The following is a 24,180-nucleotide window of genomic DNA, read 5'->3' as shown; positions in this document are numbered from 1 at the left end:
AGTCAGTCGTCATAAGCTGTTATGACCGTTCTTGACATCTGTTGAGTCGTTCTCATGATATTTATGACGGGTAGTGTTCCTACAAAAAAGCTCATTGACGTTTACTTTTATTCCCTTGCCTGTTTTGAGTGAGGAAGTCGACGATATGGAGCGAGGTCCTGTCCACTAGTCTGACCGCTAGGTGAAGGGCCGTCTCTCCTTGTTCCTGCAACCACACACAGAAGATCCAAAATGGCCGTGGTGAGACCTCAGGGACACAAAGACATATCAGAGCCAAAATGGAGTGGCTGACACCGAGAAACACCTGGACTTTGATCAAAATCTGCACATATGCTCCCTTTTGGTAGTCTGCTTTGCTATAGGCAGTAAAAGCAGTAACAGCCCTGAATGTGAGCCAGGTGTTTTTAGTGATGATTGATCTATTACACAAAGCATTTACACTCCCAGGAGCAGTTGCTTTTCACAGCCCAGCAAAGAGAATTAACCAAAAATACTGCCATTTGAATTCCACTACAGCTGTGGCAGTTGAGAGCACCTGGACAGATCAAATGTTGATGCACAGTCGTGTTCCCAATGTAAAACCACCTCACCCCAAGCTAAAATGAAGTCAATTGAGAGTTGGGGTTAATTCACACTACTGAGCCAAGCAGAGCCAAGCCAATCCAAGCTGTATAGTGATGGCCTGGAAAGGACAATGTGGATAAAATATCTGTACCAGCATGGTATGGCTGGGGTCAGCACGCTCATGTGACAGGGGGTATTGGTGTGGACATGTAGACTCACATGTCCGTTGGCCAGGGGGATGGGCTCCATCAGGTCAACTCCCTCCGCGTACACCTGGATCAGAGAGAAAATGTCCCGGGCTTTGACCGCGTCACACAGGGTGTGCAGCTTAGACGCCCCGTCTGGACACTTCCTCCTGGCGAAACGCTTCTCTGTGTACTTGGCTGTGATGAAGTCCTTACGGGCTTGCCTGCACCAGAAGGAGAAAGGCCATACACATAAAAGGGATAGTTCAGCCAGAATGTATATTTGGGTCGAATTACCTTTAGTTGTTGTCTGAAGGTCCAGAATCCACAATAATACATTATTTACTTCTGGCTACAGAATTCCAAATTAATGACAGTAAGCAGCCAAACCGATGCTAGAAAAGCTGCACTGCAAGCCGAAAACACTTCAAACTAAGTTCGATAGTTGGTGGAGTTTGCAGGGAATTTTTTTACGTGCAAAATGCTGAAATAGTTGCTGGGATTTTGTCACTAAAAACTGGAACCAATTCCTTATAGTCTCACAGCCGCATCCGTTTCTGTTGTGGTCTCACAGCCGCATCCGTTTCTGTTGTGGTCTCACAGCCGCATCCGTTTCTGTTGTGGTCTCACAGCCGCATCCGTTTCTGTTGTGGTCTCACAGCCGCATCCGTTTCTGTTGTGGTCTCACAGCCGCATCCGTTTCTGTTGTGGTCTCACAGCCGCATCCGTTTCTGTTGTGGTCTCACAGCCGCATCCGTTTCTGTTGTGGTCTCACAGCCGCATCCGTTTCTGTTGTGGTCTCACAGCCGCATCCGTTTTTGTTGTGGTCTCACAGCCGCATCCGTTTTTGTTGTGGTCTCACAGCCGCATCCGTTTTTGTTGTGGTCTCACAGCCACATCTTTCTCACCAGTGGCTTGATGGAACTATCAAAGCATTCATACGTTTACATTTTATTGCAGAAATAACATTCTTACATGGAAGAAAAACATGGACAGGTTATTCATGAGTATCGACGCTACCAAACCTAGTTTGAAGTGTTTGAGGAAGTTGCAGTGCAGCTTTGCTAACATCGGTTCGGCTGTTAACAGTCATGAATTCTGACCATGCTAATATGCTAACTCCTGGCTGTAGCCTGAAGTAAATACTGGATTATTGTAGATTCTGTAACCATGGGCCTTCAGACAACTCAAGGTGAGGGTAATTCGACCCAAAAATGCATTTCTGAATGATCCCTTTAAGGCTGTGTTTACACAGGCATCCCAATTCTAACCATTCAGATCAGTTCTTTTGCCAATAACTGGAAAACAATATCAGAATTGGGCTGCCTGTGGCAACGCAGTCTAAGTGTGTAAATACATGTATCTGATACTTACAGCCGTAAATGAGCTTAGAGCTCAAACTAAAACGTTCAATTCATCTAGGAGGGATGTATTAGGTTTCTCATATGTGTGCTCAATTTTACTTGGGTTGTACATACGCCGAGTCGTGTGCCAACAACAACAGAACGCATAGAATTCTCTTAAGCTTATTGAATAAAACTGTTCAGTTAGTGATGCCTTCCTGATTGCTCCATCCATAACGAATGGGTACGAGTGTCTCTGTGGTGACATGTTGCCAATAGGTAACTGTAAGGTCACGGGCCCAACCGCTCTAAGGCTGCATCCCGAATGGTACCATATTCCCTACATACTGTCCTAATTTTGACCAGAGCCTTAGGGGTCCTGGTCAAAAGTAGGCCACTATATTAGGGAATAGGGTGCCATTTAGGTCACCTCCTTACAGTCACTTTCGGGGGGGGTCTACTTTAATGGGACCCTGAGAAGGTAGAGAAAGGGATAGAGACTGATGAAAGAAGGAGAGGATAGAGTGTTTGCATGTTGGGAAAGAGCCAGAGGAAAAAGCGAGATAACGAGTGTGAGAGTGTGAGAGAGAGAGAGAGTGTGAGAGTGTGAGGGAGAGAGAGTGTGAGGGAGAGAGAGAAAACTTACATGTCACTGGCAGGGTTGGGTTTGACCACATCTTCCGCAGATAGACACGCCTCCATGATGTCGTTAAAGCCTGCATTCCCCACGTTCTTGGCCAGCTTCATGGTAACACACAAACATGTAAGAGCTTACCAGAGTGACAGTCCATAAAAGTGCAAATGAGCCTCTTATCCGAGGGTGCTACAGTACAGTTTATACTGTCCACATTCATCTCATACTCCATTTATTCTGCTCTGCTACTTCAGCAAACGCTTAAAATCAATGGTGTGTGTGTGTGTGGGGGGTGTGTGTGCACTGCACGCGTTCCACCCATCTCCGTGTGGCCAAATAATGTGAAAGACTGGGGCGTATTCATTCCACCTATTCTGTTGCAAAACGTTTCTGAAACGGAAACAAGCGGAACGAAGCGGGGAGGGACCTACCTGAATTTGTCCAACAGAAACTCTCGTTTTAGTTGGAAAACTGAACGTTTTTTCGGCTAATGATTACACCCCTGGCGTCTTAACACGGGCAATCATCTCAGCCCCAAATGATTTACGGCCAATAAATTGCACCAAATTGATATTAGAAAGCCAGATGAAATGTGAAATATGCAAAGTGGAAGCAGCTCCAAGCTTCTGTAATACTGTATCTATCCCAATGGAGCGCAGCAGAGGATGGAGAGTTCAGTAGAATTAGGACAAGGGCGTTGGTATACTTGGTACTCTCCCACCAGCAGTAAATCATCAGCTGCACTGTGAAAGTGTTTTCACATTGGGAGAATCTCAACTCGATTTCCAGAAGGGACTTCTGACCTTCTCATCCAATGGGTTTTGAAAAGGAGGTGAGAGGACGCGAGGAATCAAGGACATGCTACTGAGATTCTCCCATTACAACAGCAAGAATGGCAGTGCACTGGGAGAGCCAGTGTTTTCCAAGGTTTTGCTAACTAACCTAAGCGGATGTGCCACCTGTTTACTTTCCAACATGACTGTGCCTAACCTCCCAGCGCCACAGCACCTTATCGCCATAATGTGAAACTAGCTGATGTGTGCTGAGCATTCTAGCACAAAATTGCTTCTTACCAAGAGTTCAGAGGTGCTGAGGACATCCAGTGTGAGGGATTGGATCCTGGAGTAATGGACTCCCAGCTCCCTGTGGATCCCAGAACACTCAATACAGGTCAGGATGCCCAGGTTAGTGGAGAGCCAGGTAGGGTCTGTGAAGAAGGGAGAGAGGAGCGAGAGAGAGAGAGGAGCGAGAGAGAGAGAGCGAGAGAGAGAGAGGAGCGAGAGAGAGGAGCGAGCGAGAGAGAGGAGCGAGAGAGAGGAGCGAGAGAGAGGAGCGAGAGAGAGGAGCGAGAGAGAGGAGCGAGAGAGAGGAGCGAGAGAGATGAAGGAGAGAGATGAAGGAGAGAGAGGAGCGAGAGAGAGGAGCGAGAGAGATGAAGGAGAGAGAGGAGCGAGAGAGAGGAGAGAGGAGCGAGAGAGAGGAGAGAGGAGCGAGAGAGAGGAGAGAGGAGCGAGAGAGAGGAAGGAGAGAGGAGCGAGAGAGAGGAAGGAGAGAGGAGCGAGAGAGGAGCGAGAGAGAGGAGGCGAGAGAGAGGAGCGAGAGAGGAGCGAGGAGAGAGAGGAGCGAGGAGAGAGAGGAGCGAGGAGAGAGAGGAGCGAGAGAGAGGAGCGAGCGAGAGGAGGGGAGCGAGAGAGAGAGGAGAGAGGAGAGAGAGGAGAGGAGCGAGAGAGAGAGGAGCGAGAGAGAGAGGAGAGGAGCGAGAGAGAGAGGAGAGGAAGCGAGAGGAGCGAGGAGAGAGGAGCGAGGAGAGAGGAGCGAGGAGAGAGGAGCGAGGAGAGAGAGGAGCGAGGAGAGAGAGGAGCGAGGAGAGAGAGGAAGCGAGGAGCGAGAGGAGCGAGGAAGCGAGAGGAAGCGAGAGAGAGAGGAGCGAGGAGAGAGGGACGAGAGAGAGAGGGAGCGAGGAAGCGAGAAGGAGAGAAGCGAGAGGAAGCGAGAAGCGAGAGGAGCGAGAGAGAGAGGAGCGAGGAGAGAGGAAGCGAGAGAGAGAGGAAGCGAGAGAGAGGAGCGAGGAGAGAGAGGAGCGAGGAGAGAGAGGAGCGAGGAGAGAGAGGAGAGAGAGGAGAGAGGGGAGAGAGGAGCGAGGAGAGAGAGGAGCGAGGAGAGAGAGGAGCGAGGAGAGAGAGGAGAGAGGGAGAGAGAGGAGAGAGGAGGGGGAGAGAGGAGGGGGGGGGAGAGGAGCGAGGAGAGGGGAGCGAGGAGAGGGAGCGAGGAGAGGGGAGCGAGGAGAGGGAGAGCGAGGGGAGGGGAGCGAGGAGAGGGAGCGAGGAGGGGGCGAGCGGAGGAGGAGCGAGAGAGGGGCGAGAGGAGAGAGGAGCGAGAGAGGGAGAGCGAGGAGCGAGAGAGGGAGGAGAGGGGAGAGAGAGGAGAGCGAGAGAGAGGAGCGAGAGAGAGGAGCGAGAGGAGAGAGAGAGAGGGGCGAGAGGAGAGAGAGAGGAGAGCGAGAGGAGAGGCGAGGAGAGAGCGAGAGAGAGAGCGAGAGGAGAGCGAGAGGAGAGCGAGAGGAGAGCGAGAGAGCGAGAGGAGAGCGAGAGGGAAGCGAGAGGAGAGCGCGAAGAGAGGCGCGGCGAGAGAGCGCGAGAGGAGAGAGCGAGCGAGGAGAGCGCGAGAGAGGAGGAGCGAGAGAGGAGAGCCGCGAGAGAGGAGAGCGCGAGAGAGGAGAGAGCGAGAGAGGAGAGCGCGAGAGAGGAGAGCGCGAGAGAGGAGAGCGCGAGAGAGGAGAGCGCGAGAGAGGAGAGCGCGAGAGAGGAGAGCGCGAGAGAGGAGAGCGCGAGAGAGGAGAGCGCGAGAGAGGAGAGCGCGAGAGAGAGGAGAGCGCGAGGGAGAGAGGAGAGCGCGAGAGAGAGAGGAGAGCGCGAGAGAGAGAGGAGAGCGCGAGAGAGAGAGGAGAGCGCGAGAGAGAGAGGAGAGCGAGAGAGAGAGGAGAGCGCGAGAGAGAGAGGAGAGCGCGAGAGAGAGAGGAGAGCGAGAGAGAGAGGAGAGAGCGAGAGAGAGAGAGGAGAGCGCGAGAGAGAGAGAGGAGAGCGCGAGAGAGAGAGGAGAGCGCGAGAGAGAGAGGAGAGCGCGAGAGAGAGAGGAGAGCGCGAGAGAGAGGAGAGCGCGAGAGAGAGAGGAGAGCGCGAGAGAGAGGAGAGCGCGAGAGAGAGAGGAGAGCGCGAGAGAGAGAGGAGAGCGCGAGAGAGAGAGGAGAGCGCGAGAGAGAGAGGAGAGCGCGAGAGAGAGAGGAGAGCGCGAGAGAGAGAGGAGAGCGAGAGAGAGAGGAGAGAGCGAGAGAGAGAGGAGAGGCGAGAGAGAGAGGAGAGCGAGAGAGAGAGGAGAGCGCGAGAGAGAGAGGAGAGCGCGAGAGAGAGAGGAGAGCGCGAGAGAGAGAGGAGAGCGCAGAGAGAGAGGAGAGCGCGAGAGAGAGGAGAGCGCGAGAGAGAGGAGAGCGAGAGAGAGAGGAGAGCGAGAGAGAGAGGAGAGCGAGAGAGAGAGGAGAGCGAGAGAGAGAGGAGAGCGAGAGAGAGAGGAGAGCGAGAGAGAGAGGAGAGCGAGAGAGAGAGGAGAGCGAGAGAGAGAGGAGAGCGAGAGAGAGAGGAGAGCGAGAGGAGCGAGAGAGAGAAAGAAAAAAGGAGAGAGAGCGAGAAAGAGAGGTAACAGGTAAGTAGGTAACAGTGTCCTTAGTAGGAACTACCTGCATGTGCTTAGAGGGGAAGAGCTATTTCTGATACAGGTTAACGATGGGCTGCAGTCAAACCTAAATAACTGGCTCATGGGCATTCCTCATTCCCTACAATGTCGGTGTAAAGTGACCACATGGAGTTGTTCATTACACTCATAACACTTTGGTAACCGTATCTGTGAATAACCCGTACAATTCATTAAAAAGTGACATCTAGCACAACAAAGTAAAAACAGTTCATGGCTCCTTCATACACTTTGTGCATTCATAAAGGCTGTATGATGAATTATACATAGGTGGTATTGTGTGTATGTATTAACATGTATGTTACACCCGGTCACTCACTGGGAGCGCCGCAGTCGCAGCAGATGTCGTTGCCGGTCATCCTCTTGACCTCTCCCAGGATGGCCTTGGTCAGTTCCTGGACTATGTTGTTCTCTCCAACGTGCTGGTCCCCCTTAAAAGCATTATCCAGCGCTTCCTCCTTGCTGTTCTGCAGCACAGAGATCCATCTGAAAACACACACACAGGGGGAGGGGAAGTTAGCGTGTGTGTGTGTGCGCTCACGTACGTGTGTGAGGATGGGGTGAGGGCACGGTCAACATTGGGTTAGACTAGAGGGTGGAAAAATGGATGTGTTAACTGTGAGAAGAGGTATGGGGAGAAACAGGACACACACACACACACACCTTTCCCCCCCACACACACACACAACCCAAATGTGATGGAAACGTGTGGGTTGTGTGTGGAAAGACGGGGGCGATCAACAGGACACACTCTCAACTGACCTGTACACACACACGTACACGGAAGGAACACATACTTACATCTGACATTCTGGGTCGTCCTCGGCCTGGAAGTGATACGTTCTGTCATCTAAAAGAGAGGGGTGATCGGGGTGGGTGGGTCAGAGACATAGTGGAACAAGACATCTAAAAGAGAGGGGTGATCGGGGTGGGTGGGTCAGAGACATAGTGGAACAAGACATCTAAAAGAGAGGGGTGATCGGGGTGGGTGGGTCAGAGACATAGTGGAACAAGACATCTAAAAGAGAGGGGTGATCGGGGTGGGTGGGTCAGAGACATAGTGGAACAAGACATTTATCAAAGCACCCGGCTGACAAGCCTGTGTGAGTACCAGAGATGGATAAGGAACAAACAAGGACGGGTTCCCGACCGTCACCTACAGCAAGACGGGTTCCCGACCGTCACCTACAGCAAGACGGGTTCCCGACCGTCACCTACAGCAAGACGGGTTCCCGACCGTCACCTACAGCAAGACGGGTTCCCGACCGTCACCTACAGCAAGACGGGTTCCCGACCGTCACCTACAGCAAGACGGGTTCCCGACCGTCACCTACAGCAAGACGGGTTCCCGACCGTCACCTACAGCAAGACGGGTTCCCGACCGTCACCTACAGCAAGACGGGTTCCCGACCGTCACCTACAGCAAGACGGGTTCCCGACCGTCACCTACAGCAAGACGGGTTCCCGACCGTCACCTACAGCAAGACGGGTTCCCGACCGTCACCTACAGCAAGACGGGTTCCCGACCGTCACCTACAGCAAGACGGGTTCCCGACCGTCACCTACAGCAAGACGGGTTCCCGACCGTCACCTACAGCAAGACGGGTTCCCGACCGTCACCTACAGCAAGACGGGTTCCCGACCGTCACCTACAGCAAGACGGGTTCCCCGACCGTCACCTACAGCAAGACGGGTTCCCGACCGTCACCTACAGCAAGACGGGTTCCCGACCGTCACCTACAGCAAGACGGGTTCCCGACAGTCACCTACAGCAAGACGGGTTCCCGACAGTCACCTACAGCAAGACGGGTTCCCGACCGTCACCTACAGCAAGACGGGTTCCCGACAGTCACCTACAGCAAGACGGGTTCCCGACCGTCACCTACAGCAAGACGGGTTCCCGACAGTCACCTACAGCAAGACCGGTCACGACCGTCACCTACAGCAAGACACGGGTTCAGACTGTCACCTACAGCAAGACACGGGTCACGACCGTCAACTACAGCAAGACACGGTTCACGACTGTCAACTACAGCAAGACACGGGTTCACGACTGTCACCTACAGCAAGACCGGTCACGACTGTCAACTACAGCAAGACACGGGTTCACGACTGTCAACTACAGCAAGACGGGTTCACGACTGTCACCTACAGCAAGACACGGTCAGACTGTCACCTACAGCAAGACACGGTCACGACCGTCACCTACAGCAAGACACGGTCACGACTGTCACCTACAGCAAGACACGGGTTCCCTGACTGTCACCTACAGCAAGACAGGTCCACGACCGTCACCTACAGCAAGACACGGGTTCACGACCGTCACCTACAGCAAGACGGGTTCCCGACCGTCACCTACAGCAAGACGGGTTCCCGACCGTCACCTACAGCAAGACGGGTTCCCGACAGTCACCTACAGCAAGACGGGTTCCCGACAGTCACCTACAGCAAGACGGGTTCCCGACAGTCACCTACAGCTAGACACGGTCATGACTGTCAACTACAGCAAGACACGGTCATGACTGTCAACTACAGCAAGACACGGTCATGACTGTCAACTACAGCAAGACACGGTCATGACTGTCAACTACAGCAAGACACGGTCATGACTGTCAACTACAGCAAGACACGGTCATGACTGTCAACTACAGTAAGACACGGTCATGACTGTCAACTACAGTAAGACACGGTCATGACTGTCAACTACAGTAAGACACGGTCATGACTGTCAACTACAGTAAGACACGGTCATGACTGTCAACTACAGTAAGACACGGTCATGACTGTCAACTACAGAACATACAGTAAGACACTGACTGTCACCTACAATAAGACACTGACTCAACTACAGTACATAAAGTAAAAGTCCCACATAAGTGTAACAACATAATGGATGAGGCGACAACGGTAGAGATTTGACTGTATGTGAAATCTATGCAAGACAGAGGTAAACGTTTACCAAACATCCTATTGTACTGTACAACAAAGTAAAAACCTTGAGAAAGTCCTATTGCACTCTATCCCCATCCAGATCTGACTGATATACATTTCAGATCCCCTTACAGCTGGGAGTTCTGACCCTGACAGTCTCACTCTTGTTCAGTCTCTCTCTCTCTCTCTAAGGAGAGCAGCATCTCTCCTTGTTTCCACCAGAATAAGCCCTTTCATATCCTGCAGCAGTAATATTGTCCTTTGACAGCAGGGTGACGGCCTGACGTGAGCACTTATTTCTGGCCCAGTGTTTATGAACTTCACCGCTCAGCTAAACTCAACACACATCCCCAAAAACCTGACTGAAGAAAGAGGGTGAATGGAGGAAAAAGCTCCATCTCCCTTGGTTACATGAGATTATGTGAGGACACAGGGAACACATGAACGTGGATGAAATTCTAAACAGGCTGCTGATTCGGAGAAGCCGGTGTGGAGACACAAAGTACTGAGTCTTCCCTGAATATGAATCTTACAGCGATTCAACTTTCACCTTTCCTGCTGCCCTCATTCCACGGAAAAACTCAGATGGTCCCTTATAAATCGAGACATACACCATATCAACCACTTTTCCTTTTTCTGTGAGTCTCCTCTCCTCCCTAGTTCGTCTGCAGTAGATATCTCTACTCTATGAGCTATCATTAGTCCCAACACATCATCCCTCCTTGTTCTGCAGGGTCTAAAAGCCAGGCTCACAGAGGAACTTCTGTGAGACACAGAAGACAGAAGAGGGAGAAGAGAGTACAGAGGAGAGCGAAGACAACAGAGAGAGGAGAGGACAGGAGAGAGAGGACAGAAGAGAGCGAAGGTGACGAGAGAGGAGAGGACAGAAGAGGGACAAGAAAATAGAAGAGAACAGAAGGGAGAAGGAGAAGGAGTATAAAGAAGGGGTAAACCTACGTGAGATGAGGTCAAAGCTCTTCTTCTCTTCTGGGTTATGTTTCACCTGACATGTGAGGAGGTTGAGTTTGGCCGGCGGTCGGTTCGCCTGAACGAGACAGCGAGGGGAGGACAGGAAAGAAGAGCATGAGAATCAGCGAACGTAAAGCATAAACGAAAATGCACCCTTCCCACCAGAACAAAGATACAGTGCTCCCTCTTATAGTCATCACATGGGTAAGTTTGATCACTAAAGCTGTCCACATGCTGCACACCAGAAACAGGTTGGTGCATATATTATGACAACATTTTGATTTGAACTTCTGTAAGGGGTTTTTGCGGCTGTTCGGGCACACAACATTTTTGCTCGGGGCTAGCCGACCTCGGAATCCGAAGTCTACGCCCCTTCGTCGGTGATTGGTTAACAGTAGGGATCCAATAGTCTTTGTTGTCATTCAACGAGAGACGACTCGTTTTCATCCACATTCTTTCACCGAAAAATACTGCACCAAACACAGATGTAAAATTGCCCGACTAAGATCTCCTCGGCAAATTAACGACAGATTTCTTGCATTATCTTTGATTAATTCGGACTATTTTGAGGAAGTGTATACTGGCTACGGCGTCACAAAATGGACAAACAGTACTATTGACGCTTTTTTTCTCGTTTTTCAAGCGAAGATCTTTTAAAGGAATATGCGAGCACACTTGTTCGGTTCAGCTAGCCGAGTTCAGCTAGGGGTCAGCCGAACTGAAGCATGCTGACCCCTGAAGTGGTTCATCACAATAACCATATTCACCAGAAGAGGTGAGCACTGTACCTGGATAAAAGCATTCATTTAGCCTACATGCACATCAACGAAAACATATTATGCTTGCTATAAAACACGATGTACATCGCAACAATCTTATAACAGGTCCTTGGACTGCAGAGCTACTTGAGAATCAACACAGCATAGAACAAACCACTGCGAAATTCACCATCCTTTCTCCCTTATTTATTACATCATAACGTAACACTAATAGCCAGGCTCTCGTATGCAGTTTTCATAAGTCATATGTAGGTGTTACGGTCTGTCAGAATGGGCCTGTCCATGGAGGATTAGCTTCTGTAATGTGGTTTTCTGCTCTGCAGTGGAGGACGAAACCAGGCCATGGTTGGCGCTCAGCTCAGGGTGCTTAAAAACCATCTCTGATTGCTTTCCCTGCTTCGACCTCTACATACAGCTGGTTGGCCAGAGAGAGGAGGGAGAGCTCATGTGAGGTATATTCCTTTCTTTATGAGGGAGAAAGGGGAAGGAGAGAGAGGGGGAGAAAGTGTATGCGTGTGCCTTTTGAAAGAGAGCGAGAGAGCAAGGCGAGGAGGGGGATAGAGCGAGGGTGCGATAAAGAAAGCAAGAGAGAGGAGAGAGCAAATAAGAGGAAGATAGAGCAATGGAGAGAGAGGGGGAGAGAGGGAGGGAGATTAAATCTAGTGTAATGCAGGGAAGTAGAGCCCGCTAGTGAGAGCAGAGGGGGATATCAATAGGGGCAGGTAAAGTAGCTATGTGAGCTAGCCTGACAAGGTCTGCATCCCAAATGGCTTTTGACTAGAGCCCTATGGGTGCCATTTGGGACACATCCAAAACATATAATACTCTTTGACGTGTAAGAGTGACTGACATTAATACTAATACCACCACCCTTTTAGCTAAATGAAATTTATGGACTTAAAAAAAAAAAAGTCATTAAATTAAAAATCACAAAATAAAAGCACACCAGGCACCAAATAGTCCTTTTGAACCCCACTCCCGTCCCATAGCTCTACCACCTCTGAACCCTCCCCATGTAACCGTTTATTATAATGAAGGTAAACTACCAAAAAGTAAGAAATAGCAGAAAAGTAGGGTAAGAATAAAGAGGAGAAATTAAAACAATATGAATAAAAAGAAAATAGGGAGAAGTCAAAACAGGACAAAACAAGAGACGACCAGACTGGATAAGACAGGACGGGATAAGACAGGATCAGACAAGACAAAACTAGTGGATAAGCTGCCAGTTAGCAGAGAGCTGATAATTAGGTAGGATGTGCCATAATTGAACTTGTCTGGGGTTGCCTGGGAGCAATTTAGGATAGGAATGGTTCCCAAGTTCCCACACATTTCAGTTGTACAACTGACTAGGTATCCCCCCCTTCCCTTTCCCACTAGCCTTACTGTAGATGAATGCTAATTGGCTAGGAGTAGGTTGTCTTGCCCTCTGTGTGTGTGTGTGGGCGCGCGCACATTACTCACCGTCCCATGTGATATGGTGAGGTATCCGTTCTTCACTGAACACTTTCTCTTCTGCCACACTTTCCTTAGCCTGGGGGGGGGGGGGGGGGTGACACAGGACATCGTGACACACAGACTTCGACATAACACCCCCAGAGCCAGTGTGACACACTAAACTCTACATGAATCCACATTGTAACAGAACAGACATGACTACTGAATTATTAATGCCAACAAAACCAGTGTGATGGCTCATTAGTACGTGCAGGCATAAGTAAATGACGCAGAGTTTGGGCAGCAACCCAGCCATAAATATAACATTAAAGAGATTCTCTGGTACTTTTGTAAACTTTTTTTTTTAGCAGTAGTTATGAAAGTAGCACTCACGAGCCAAAAGTGGTCCCCGACAAATTTTGTACTACGTCACATATGTGCACCACGTCACTGCCCCTCTCTCACTCTTCTGTGTGCGCATCTTGATAACTGTCACTCAAATGGCGAGTGGCTGAAGCTCATTGGTTAGAACTTGAATTGCTAGGGGGCTGGCCCATGTGGGGGAAAATGTATAGAAAATGACAGCACAGCTTCCAGAAAAAAACGTTGCTTTCAAACTAGGGATTGCGTGGCTAATTGAAATAAGGCATTCATTCTGTTAATAGACGATGCATGTATGAACGACCCTATGACACATCCAGCCCAAAGCAAAAAGGTTTAAAAAAATACATAGCAGTCGCCAATGTTCCGGAGTGGGTCTATAGATAAATGCCATCACAATGAGTGTACTTTGTGTGTTTGTTTTGTCTGGCCTTTCATTTGGTTATTTGAATATTTGTTGAAGATGATGCCAGTTCAACGGAAGAGAAACACTGACCCGTCACTCTTCTTGTAGAGGTTCCCACAGCGCTCAGTACCGTGCTCCTTGTTTCCCTGCGGCTGGTGCAAACTGTAGGTAGCGCTCTGTCGCACCTGGGAATCCTTCAACAATACCAGCACACGCACACACACACACAACATAAGGATCTATGTAGGCAAAGGCACAAGACGCTGCAGTGAGTGTGGGTGGGGTAAGTCTCAATTGTCTAAAGTGGCTTCCTCTCCTTGTTCATTTTCCTTTGTCAGCACTGATCTGAAAAATCCTGAATAAAATCTAGGATAGGAGAGCAATATGGCTGGGGATTTGCTTTAGTGCAGATGAAGTAGAAAAAGCAAGGAAGGGGAGCCTCTTTAGACTATTGAGATGCTGCCACTATATATATATGAGACAAGCAAAGCCTTGGGGTCATGCACTAGTGAGGTCATCTCCTCAGACTAAGTGATATAGGGGAAACAGAGGGGGAGGGGCCAAGGCAAAGACCTTTGAAAGATATTCTAAAGAAACATCTTCAGGGTTCTGTATCTAATGTTACCATTGTCAACAGAAAAATCTAGGAAGACAGGGTTGTATTCATTAAGTCACAACGTAGCACAATTTAAATGAAAAACAAGTCTTTCAGAAGTACAGATAGTACCGTTGCATTTCACTGTGTTCAGAGTGTCATCTTACATTTGGTGCTTAATGAATACAACCCAGAAATCCCCCCCCCCATCCCTCCACTAAATCCCTTTTAGAGACAAATGCTCTCTATTGAAAACGCTTCAGACAAACTTCTCCCTCTCCTTGACACCACGACCACAGACAGACAAGCACAGCAAAGGGGGCGCCGAGGATACACTTACTCTCCTAGACTTGGTTCACAAAGAGGCGGCGGCAGTAAAGCAAAGAGGAGAACAGACAGGTAAGATAGTGCGGCAGTGGCAAAAACAGTAGACTAGTTCTCCACGTAGTAGCTGACGCCAGAAAGGGCGTAAGTACGCGTGTTAACAGTAAGTCTCTTTGGATAAAAGCGTCTGGCAAATGAGAGCATTAAGCACATAAGAGCGCTTAACCATAGACTGTTCATGCCTGCTCTCAATGAGCATGCTGAAGTTGACAGGGAGTGAAGGGGGCTTTGGTTCTGTACATCAGGGTCCTGAACATGTAAGTGCATCACTCATAGGATATGAATGAGGCAGATTAGAGGAGATACAGACGGCTATATTATTGGGTGACTAACTTGGGCTTTAGACAGTGAAAAGACTAGGCCTATAGAGTTTGAGGGTTGCCAGGTGCGTGTGTGTTGTATCCCGCAGTGTGTGTGTGTGTGTGTGTGTGTGTGTGTGTGTGTGTGTGTGTGTGTGTGTGTGTGTGTGTGTGTGAGAGTGAGAGAGAAAGAGAGATCAGGATGAATTTATGTGATCCTTCCTTAACCCATAAGAAGCCCTACCCAGTTGACCACTTTAAAAAATGGGAGGATCTCATTTGGTTTTGCTCAACTCCTGTGTCCTTTCTCCTTCCTCCTCTCTCGCTTCCTTTTAAAAAATTTTTAAAAAAGGTCAAAGGTAATCGCAGAGAGACGACGAGGAGAGGGAACGTGGATGAAAATGTGCTTGCATGAAATGGCTCTCCACTCACGCATCATCAGGCAAATGTTCACATCGGTGGAATCCCAAATTAAATGTGGCAAAGTAAAAACGCATTTTATAGATAAAAGAAAAAAGTAGCATATGGTTTTTGAATGTTTGCATGCTTTTCGCCTTCCAGAAAACAACAGCTGATTCGAAGGGGGGGGTGTGGCGGATTTTAAAACACGTCCGTGCTTGCAGCCGAAGTAGTTCAATCGAGGAGGGTAGCAGATGCCTTCGTTCGTACTACAAACAAAATTGACACTCTCCCTCAACAACTTATCGGTTTCTGGGTCATGGAGGAGAGGAGGGAGGAGTCGAGGAGAGGACGGACTTTTGCCCAAATGAGAATCTCCTAATGGTGAAAGTCCTCAATGGCGCTGCCCATGCTAAAACATACTTTGGGGCACTAGAGTGGTCGAAGTCTATGGGCGTTACCTCCTTCTGCTCCACCTGCAGCGCTGACTTGAGGACGTCCCGTAGCTGAGTGAGCTGCTTCCTCTCCTCGTCCTGGGCCTGCTTTATCTGGAAAGGTCACACAAAGGCCACAGGGGTCATACAAAAGGTTACAGAGTCACACAGAATATGTTTGATGAATTCAGCACACTTGATGAAGGAAAGGCAAGTCCTTATATACCCCATGAAGATGTCAACAGTAGTCTTGAGGAACTCACCGTGTGTAAGTCTGTGGCTAGTTTCTCTATGGATGGTTTGAGGTTGTCTACTGCTTTCAGCCCGTCCTGAAAAAAACTAAAGAGAGTGACAAATCTACATCAGCCGTTTTCTCCACGAAGTGAGCACTTGGTCAAATGCACACTTTCACTGACTGCAGGACTTACTTGCACTGTGCGTGGAAATATTTGATGAGATTCTGGAGTAGGTCCACCCCTTTCTTGATCTTGATCTCGTTCACTTTGAGAAGATACTGCGAGACAGAACTTTACAATGTCAGAAAACCCTCCACTACAGCTGTGGACATGACCCAACCTGGCAACCCAGGCCTGACCTCCACCTCTTTCCTTACCCACCTCACACATCTGCAGCTGGAAGAACCTCCTCTCCTTCTCCATCTCCTCTGCTATCTCGGCCCCGCTGATCTCAGTGCGGATCATGCCGTGCTGCCGCGCGTGCTCCTTCTTCTCCTTCTCGATCTTAGTGCTGGGACAGGAAGTGACATCGTCGGGGGGGGTCAAAGGGCATTTCCAACCACAGACACACACACACCAAACAGGAAATATACAGAGTGGAAAGGGGGAGGGCATTCCATGCAACAGGGCATTCTTTTCTAGCTTAGCATATTCCCTTAAAAAAGGATGCGGCATTTGGCTCCTCCTATGAGGAAGCTTAGGGAGACTTAAGTGACGCCTGTTTTCGTTCAGATTTGAAAGCAGACGGCCTCTCACTCATGCCTTTGGTTATGGGTGTTAGGTCCTCGTCACTGTGGCCCATCGCTAAACCAACGTTAATGACTTGTCTGGGGTTTTTTCACCTCTGCCTGCAGTCAGTAAACAGCTTGGCCCATTTGGAACCACCAAGACACAGATGCAACAAGGCCATTCCAAAGGAAACTGAACCAAGAAAAAAATAAAATAAATACAAAACGGATCATACCAAAAAAGACAGACAGAGTGGGGGGCATCAAGCTGATGTCAAAGTGGTGTGAATGCATGAGCCAGCGCTGCACTATGGTCTGCTCCTGCAAGCCTACATAACGTGCTATCCTCTACTGCTGTTCCAGAAAACCGTTGATTCAAAAAAAGACACTTAAAGAAGTCAGTTCCTGCCGCTGCGTCACAAACATTCATCCGTCTCAGGCAAAGTCATCTGGGTTATATTCGGTCATTTTGGGTGGTTTCCTTCCCCCCCCCGACAACCGTCATTAGGTAATACATCAAGACGCGACTGCTTTCATTAGTAGAACATCTGCAAAGCTGTCACCTTAATCCTCAGCCCAGAAACATAGGAGTAGAGAGAAAGCTAAAAAAAACAGCCACATGTCGGACACTAGCCACAAAGAGCCACCAAAGACCGTTGACACAGAGATGGAGACAGTGGCTCAAATGGGACTCTAACTGTGGTGACGATGGCAGGGCGCCACTCGCAAACTTTAAGGTGGTCGGGGCCAGAGTGGAGTTTGGGCCAGAGAGTCTAATCTCTTTCGGTCTGCAAAATAGGAAAGGCCTCATTATAACCGCAGACAAAGAGATTTGAGATATTATAGAGATATGACCCGCATAGCTCTCCATTGATAGCAGGCTAGCAGAGAGCATCAATGGAGCAACAAGTCAGTAGCGTCTCATCAGATTGGCGTTGCAGAAGAAAATGTATTACCCTTTCAGTAAAGAATGTCCTTTGCAGCTTGGAAAATATATCAGAGTGCTATAAAATTTCATATACCGTTGCATGCACAATCACAGTGTAGACAGAGGGGTGTAGAGATGGGTTGATTTATTATTCTCGGTGTATTCATTGATTGCAAAGTGAGGTTGGTTGGGGAATAGTGGTCATTACAAGCACAGAGATGGGACAGGACATCACATTGCATCTCATTCAATATATTGCTTATGATGATAAAAATCGGGTTCTACCAATGACAAATATACAGTCAAATGCAAACTAATATGACAGTACCAATATCGAGAGGTTATCAAAACGCTTGTGAGTCAGTTGAACCCGACTGCTATAGTATGGCCATAGAATGAACCAACGGATCAAAAAGACAATGGACTGATCATCTTCGTACTCTAAGCTAATAATGTCAATTGGCCAGAACCTAATTTCATATTGGCGGTAGTAAAATATTTGTAAAAAAACTTACACTTTTGTTTCATAGTCTTTCCAGGACTTATCAAATGGCTTTTTCAGGTCCTGTGAAGAGAAAAAAAAAGCAGAAAGAAACCGGCGTCATTAATTCAGAAACAGAATGTGGACTAATGAGGAGTTAGATCTACATAGGAACCCATTAAAACAAACCTGTCAACACAACAACTTGGATTTGTTCACAATCGCTTCACACATAAAAAAAAAAACGTGTAGGCTGTATGTTAACAGTAACGTTGAGTAGAAATATGGAGAGATATTAGTGCCAAAATTCAGATTCCGTTTTTTGTTGGCACTAACAGCACTCCTTAAAAGAGGCTAGAAAGATATCAACATGGTCATAGCACACGTTGCGATATTAAGCATACCACTGCACACACAGACAGCGTTACTATATCTAGAAGGCACTGAAGCTACGGTACACATCAATACTCCAGTCAGTTAATGTTTACGTGATGTTACAAGCTCAGGGAAAACCCCATCATTGTCAATCTCCCTGCACTAGCCAAAAGGGCAACAAAGCACGCTGCCAATACATGACTCAATCTTGTCATCCTTTTCCTCGTCGTTGCCGTAGACCACAATAACGTACAAAGTGCTACCGTTGAAAATGAAAAAGAGCAGTGTTCAGAATCCTAACATGGTTTAAGTGGCTGAACAGATTTCCCATGGTAGAGTAGCGTTCAACAGCTGTTTGATGAAATGTTAAATTATGCAACGCTTTTCAGGCACCACGCCAATGAATAAACAGTGATTAGGGACAAACAAAAACAGACATTAACTGGCGAAATTGCCCGTGTCATTTTTCCTCCAAACACCGCAGCGGCAACCATAATTGCTGCTACCGAGGCCATTGAAAAGACTGTGGTAAAACATGATGAGATCAATGGATTACCTGATTGCACTGTGAATCTGCTTGTTCTTTTCATGTTGATTTGCTGATTGCATCCCAATCAACAATTGTGGAGAGCACTGATTGCTACTGTAACAGTGTTTTTTTTCCAGATAAAAAAAAAACTATTGCAGTGGAAGCCGCAGGCATTTTTATAGAGACCTTAACTGGAATGAAAAATGAGTTGGCATAAAATGTGATGCATCCTCTAACAAAAGCCAAATCTTTCTAAAGCTTTGTTAGAATGAATGTATTATGGCATTATTACAATAAATATGTTGCCATTCTGCTGTCATCATATTAAAACAGATTGCCTGACAGCCCATTCTCTTACAGAGATGTTCCCTCTGTTGACCCCTGGGCCCGTATCCACAAAGCAACTCAGAGTAGGAGAGCTGATCTCATCTCAGGTCCCAACCTTTCAATATAAAACCCCTATTCATTCATATCTAAAAAAGGCCAAACTGATCCTAGATCAGCAGTCTTACTCTGAGACGCTTTGTGGATACCAGCCCAGACCTCTTCAAAACAAGTGTGGCGGTCATGGATCATTGTCTGACGAAAGAGAAAGAGATAAAGAAAGAGATAAAGAGTGTGAGAGAAAGAGAAATGGAGGAAGCAAGATAAAAATGTTAAAGAAGGAGAATACTGGCTAAAAACACAAGCCGCGGAAGCGAGACAGGTTGGGCAGAGTGGCACATTGTCCAAGTGCAGCATTCCTCTCTCCTTCACAGCGGCTCGATGGGAAGTGAAGTGAGGACCTAGCTACTGTGAGAGTGGGGAACAACAGTAGGGAGTGAAGTGGGGCGCTAGCTTCCACACAACAACATGGATCATGGCAGGGCAACTTAGCTGTGTGGAATGCTGGAAGAGCACAGCCAAACAGGGTTCACCTCCCATCCACTCTACCAAATCAACATGGACCCTCTCTTTAATGACTTCCCCTAGAATAGATATTTGGGAGACAGAGGCTTTAAAAACATAACACTTCTCTGTAAAGTTCCTATCCTGCAGTAGCCTCTTTCTTGGTTGAGTTTCTTAGTTCAATTCTTACCGCCGTTACCACTGTCCTTGTCTAATTGAAGACAGCGGACTGACCTTGAATGCGTCAATGTGAAGTGTACTTTCCTGTGCTCCTGAATGGGATGGGTCCACTGTTGAGGTGATACAGTAGTGGAAGATCCACATGCCTGTCCAGTGAGCCTTTTCACCAAGACCTCAAATATAAAACATGCAATTTACAGCTTTCAACCTCTATTCCAATGTCGTCATAAACCTGGTCCTGTCGCTGTCAAGGGCACCTGTTACAATTCCATGAATTATCATCAGCCTCTACTCCCTAATCTTTTCTTGGTGAGAAATAAATGGTGAGTTCACTCCTTTGGCAGAGCTTCTTGGAGCTAAAAGCCTCCGCCAACAATTTTGTGTGTGTGTGTGTGTGTGTGTGTGTGTGTGGTGTGTGTGTGAGATTCATGTCTCTATTGAGGGGGGGGCTAATGTCGGTGATGTGTGTGATGAGTCATGGTGTGTAAAAACACATAATAGATACAAAGGATCAGAAGGTCTAGCGCTGGAAGGGATGACATCATCCCAGTGTCAGGTCTAATACGTAAATCCCTTGGCTCTGGTGTTTTGTGGTCTCAGCACTTTCCACCAGTCGGCTTATGTTCAGTGTTTGGAGTTGGAGTGTGGTTAAGGAGGTGGACACTGGACAGTGCTTAAGGGACCATGCAGCAACAATAACCCATAAGCACCAGTTATGAGGGCCTGAGCCAGCACTGAACCGCAGACAGACAGGGAGTGATGTTGTATCTTGGTACACATACAGTTAAATGCCAAAATAAAAGGAAACACTTGAGTAAATGAGGGATACCAAATGCTTTTAGTGTATGTCGACAAGTTAGTGGATTCGGCCATTTCAGCCATAGCCGTTGCCTACAGGTGTATAAAATCGAGCACACAGCCATGCAATCTCCATAGACAAACATTAGTAGAATGACCCGTACTGAAGAGCTCAACGACTTTCAACGTGGCACCGTCATAGGATGCCACCTTTCCAACAAGTCAGTTTGTCACATTTCTGCCATGCTAGTGCTGCCCCAGTCAACTGTGATGTTATTGTGAAGTGGAAACGTCTCAGAGCAACAACAACTTAGCCGCGAAGTGGTAGGGCACACAAGCTCACAGAAAGGTGCTGAAGCGTGTAGCGCATAGAAATCGCCTGTCTTTGGTTGCAACACTCACTAGAGTCCCAAACTGCCTCTGGAAGCAACGTCAGCACAAAAACTGTTAGTCAGGAGCTTCATGAAATGGGTTTCCATGGCCGAGAAGCCGCACACAAGCCTAAGATCACCATGTGTAATGCCAAGCATTGGCTGGAGTGTTGTAAAGCTCACCACCATGGGACTCTGGAGCAATGGAAACGCGTTATTATTTTTATTTAACTAGGCAAGTGAATTAAGAACAAATTCTTATTTTACAATGATGGCCGACCCCGGCCAAACCCTCCCCTAACCCGGATGACACTGGGCCAATTGTGCGCCGCCCTATGGGACTCCCGATCACGGCCGGTTGTGATACACCCCGGGATCGAACCAGGGTCTGTAGTGACACCTCTAGCACTGAGATGCAGTGCCTTAGACCACTGTGCCACTTATAGCAGCAAAGGGGGGACCAACTCCAGATTAATGCCCATGATTTTGGAATGAGATGTTCGACAACTTTTGGCCATGTACTGTATATTGAAAGTGTGTGCTTCCACACAGGTGTGGTTCCTGAGTTAATTACTTAACATCCCATTATACTTAAGGTCATGTATAAAAGTGCCCGGTTGCCCATTATTTTGGCTACCGTAGCTAGAAGATCTCAATGACTTTGAAAGAGCGGTCTCAAAAGGAGCATAGTGGGTTTAAAGTGTGTGTGTGTGTGTGTGTGTCAGTCACCATATCTCAACCCAATTGAACACTTACGGAATTTCTCATGAAAGAACTCCGATAGAGTTCCAGACACTTGTAGAATCTATGCCAAGGCGCATTGAAGTTCTGGCGGCTCATGGTGGCCCAACCCCCTATTAAGACACTTTATGTTGGGGTTTCCTTTATTTTGGCAGTTACATGTACTTCACATACAGTGTACCCCTTTTCAACTGAAGTAACTTATAAATCTTAATCATGGCTTACTTTAAGCTCTCTGGGGCTGTCTCTGCCTCAGTGGAAGCAGACGGGACCCAGGCTAATGTAACCACACAGACCTGTAACCTTCCTCCTTGTACATCCTTTATCAGACACTGTCCATGCGGAAGTACCAACAAAAATTGGCAGGAAGTGAGAGGAAACCAAAAAACTACGGGGTCACTTTGTGCCATAACCTTACAACCCCAGAGAGCAGCATGTTAAACACCTAGATCTTTTCCCCAGTTGAGGTTAAACAGCAGGATGGAGAGATGAGTGGAGCGTAAAATGGCCTGTAATGGACCCGAAAGGAGCGGTAAAGTATGCAGGTAAGCGGCTACTTTTCATGGGTCCACTACTCTCAATAGGCCATGAGTCGAACCACATCAGCAGACTCCTCCAATGCATCACTAGCTGAAAATGTACTCTGCGGAGGGATTGCTTCATTGGGGACAGAATATATCCCAACTACCGTGGAGCACAGACGCTCTCTGAGCATAAAACGGTTGCTTACTCCTGACACTTTCACAGCCCAAGCCCTCGGGAGTCTATTGCCCTCCATCCCCTACGGCAGGAGAAATCAGTGCGGTCTCAGGTAATCCCTACCATTATATCACAGCTCTATCATAATAGTGCTACAGACGTTCATATAAGTCATCATCTTGAACCTATAAAGATGAATCCCATTGTTAGTTCTGTTACAAAATGGCAAGCCCACTGTGGCTAGCAAAAGCTAAACCAAAATTATTAGTTTAAATGTGAATGCCATAAATATGGATATCCCCCTGGGTTTACAAATCACTTAAGGGGCTTGGGCTGTGGCACTTAAACGTGTAGAGTTAGATTTTTTTTTTTTAAAAGGACCTTCTTGATATCAGTAACCTTGTCCATATAAACCTGAATTACACATTTAGCACTGAGACCGTTTGCCCTAGTAGGAAGCCCGCTGTGGGTAGCTCTCCCTGTTCTATTGGCTCAAATGTAAATATCTGTGACATGTCGACCTCTGATCGTTTTTTTTGTGCTTGCTTGGGAGGCCTTACAAGCAACCCCGAAATGGGCAACAAATAGCTTGCATTAACATACTTAGCCTGAGAGACAAGGTTCATGAAGTCGATAACATTCATATACTGGCCATCTCTGAAACTCACTTAGATATACAGTGCCTTCAAAAAGTATTCACAACAGTCAACTTCTTCCACATTTTATTGTGTTACAGCCTGAATTTAAAATGTCTTATACACAATACCCCATAATGTCAAAGCGGCGTTATGTTGCAAGACAAATTAAAAGGAAAAGCTGAAATTTGTCAAGTCAACAAGAATTCAACCCCTTTGTTATGGCAAGCCTAAATAAGTTCTGGGGTAAAAAAAGAAATAATGCAAAGGGACCCTATTGGTAGATTGATAAAAATTGTGTTTAATGGCTGTGATAGGATAAAACTGAGGATGGATCAACAACATTGTAGTTTTTCCACAATACTAACCTAATTGACAGAGTGAAAAGAAGGAAGCCTGTACAGAATAAAAATATTCCAAAACAAGCATCCTGTTTACAATAAGGCACTAAAGTAAAACAGCAAAGAATGTGGCAAAAAAATTTACTTAATGTCCTCAATAAAGCGTTATGTATGGGGCAAATCCAACAACACGAGTGCCACTTCATATTTTCAAGCATGCTGGTGGCTGCATCATGTTTATGGCATGCTTGTCATCGGCAAGGACTAGGGAGGTTTTTAGGATAAAAATAAATGGAATAGAGCTAAGCACAGACAAAATCCTAGAGGAAAACCTGGTTTATTTCCAACAGCCACTGGGAGACAAAATTCCCCGTTCAGCAGGACAATAAACTAAAACACAAGGCTTACCAAGATAACAAGCAACGTTCCTGAGAGGCCTAGTTACAGTTTTGACCTAAATCAGCTTGAAAATCTATGGCAAGACTTAAAAATGAGGGTGTTTTACGGGCTCCTAACCAATTGTTCCATTTTGTGTGTTTAACATTTTTTTTTAAACTTATTTTATACATAATGTTGATGCTACAGTCTCTTATGACCGAAAATAGCTTTTGGATATCAGAACAGCATTTACTCACCTCAAACTGGACAAAAAAAAAATATTTAATGAGTCAGACGCAAAAGGATATGTTGTTTCCAGACAAGGCCCAAATCCCCATCAATCGCATGATTAAGGAAATACAAGGGGCTGGAGATCAGTGTGCCTTGTGAG

The 24,180-nt window shown here is 47.4% G+C and overlaps 1 protein-coding gene across 7 annotated transcripts in view; it reads right to left on the bottom strand.

Annotated features, from left to right (window-relative positions):
- asap2a (ArfGAP with SH3 domain, ankyrin repeat and PH domain 2a) overlaps window positions 1-24,180 on the bottom strand; it is a 111,709-nt gene that overhangs the window by 13,511 nt on the left and 74,018 nt on the right. For 5 of the 7 annotated variants that reach the window (XM_045723375.1, XM_045723376.1, XM_045723380.1 and 2 more), the window contains exons 5-19: window positions 17,889-17,938; window positions 16,099-16,228; window positions 15,910-15,995; window positions 15,745-15,820; window positions 15,509-15,595; window positions 14,306-14,314; window positions 13,461-13,564; window positions 12,611-12,680; window positions 10,359-10,446; window positions 7,272-7,320; window positions 6,790-6,956; window positions 3,800-3,933; window positions 2,739-2,833; window positions 784-973; window positions 120-205 (exon numbers count right to left, since the gene is read on the bottom strand). In XM_045723375.1, coding sequence (XP_045579331.1) covers window positions 120-205; window positions 784-973; window positions 2,739-2,833; window positions 3,800-3,933; window positions 6,790-6,956; window positions 7,272-7,320; window positions 10,359-10,446; window positions 12,611-12,680; window positions 13,461-13,564; window positions 14,306-14,314; window positions 15,509-15,595; window positions 15,745-15,820; window positions 15,910-15,995; window positions 16,099-16,228; window positions 17,889-17,938 — 1,421 coding nt within the window. The remainder of the gene's footprint in view (window positions 1-119; window positions 206-783; window positions 974-2,738; window positions 2,834-3,799; window positions 3,934-6,789; window positions 6,957-7,271; window positions 7,321-10,358; window positions 10,447-12,610; window positions 12,681-13,460; window positions 13,565-14,305; window positions 14,315-15,508; window positions 15,596-15,744; window positions 15,821-15,909; window positions 15,996-16,098; window positions 16,229-17,888; window positions 17,939-24,180) is intronic. The other 2 variants (XM_045723378.1, XM_045723379.1) reach the window with 1 other exon arrangement.

The sequence above is a fragment of the Salmo salar genome, chromosome ssa09 (genome assembly GCF_905237065.1).
Source record: "Salmo salar chromosome ssa09, Ssal_v3.1, whole genome shotgun sequence".
NCBI classification, from domain to species: Eukaryota; Metazoa; Chordata; class Actinopteri; order Salmoniformes; family Salmonidae; genus Salmo; species Salmo salar.
Note: the sequence above shows the minus strand (reverse complement) of the source record. Positions and strands in the feature narration are given on the sequence as shown.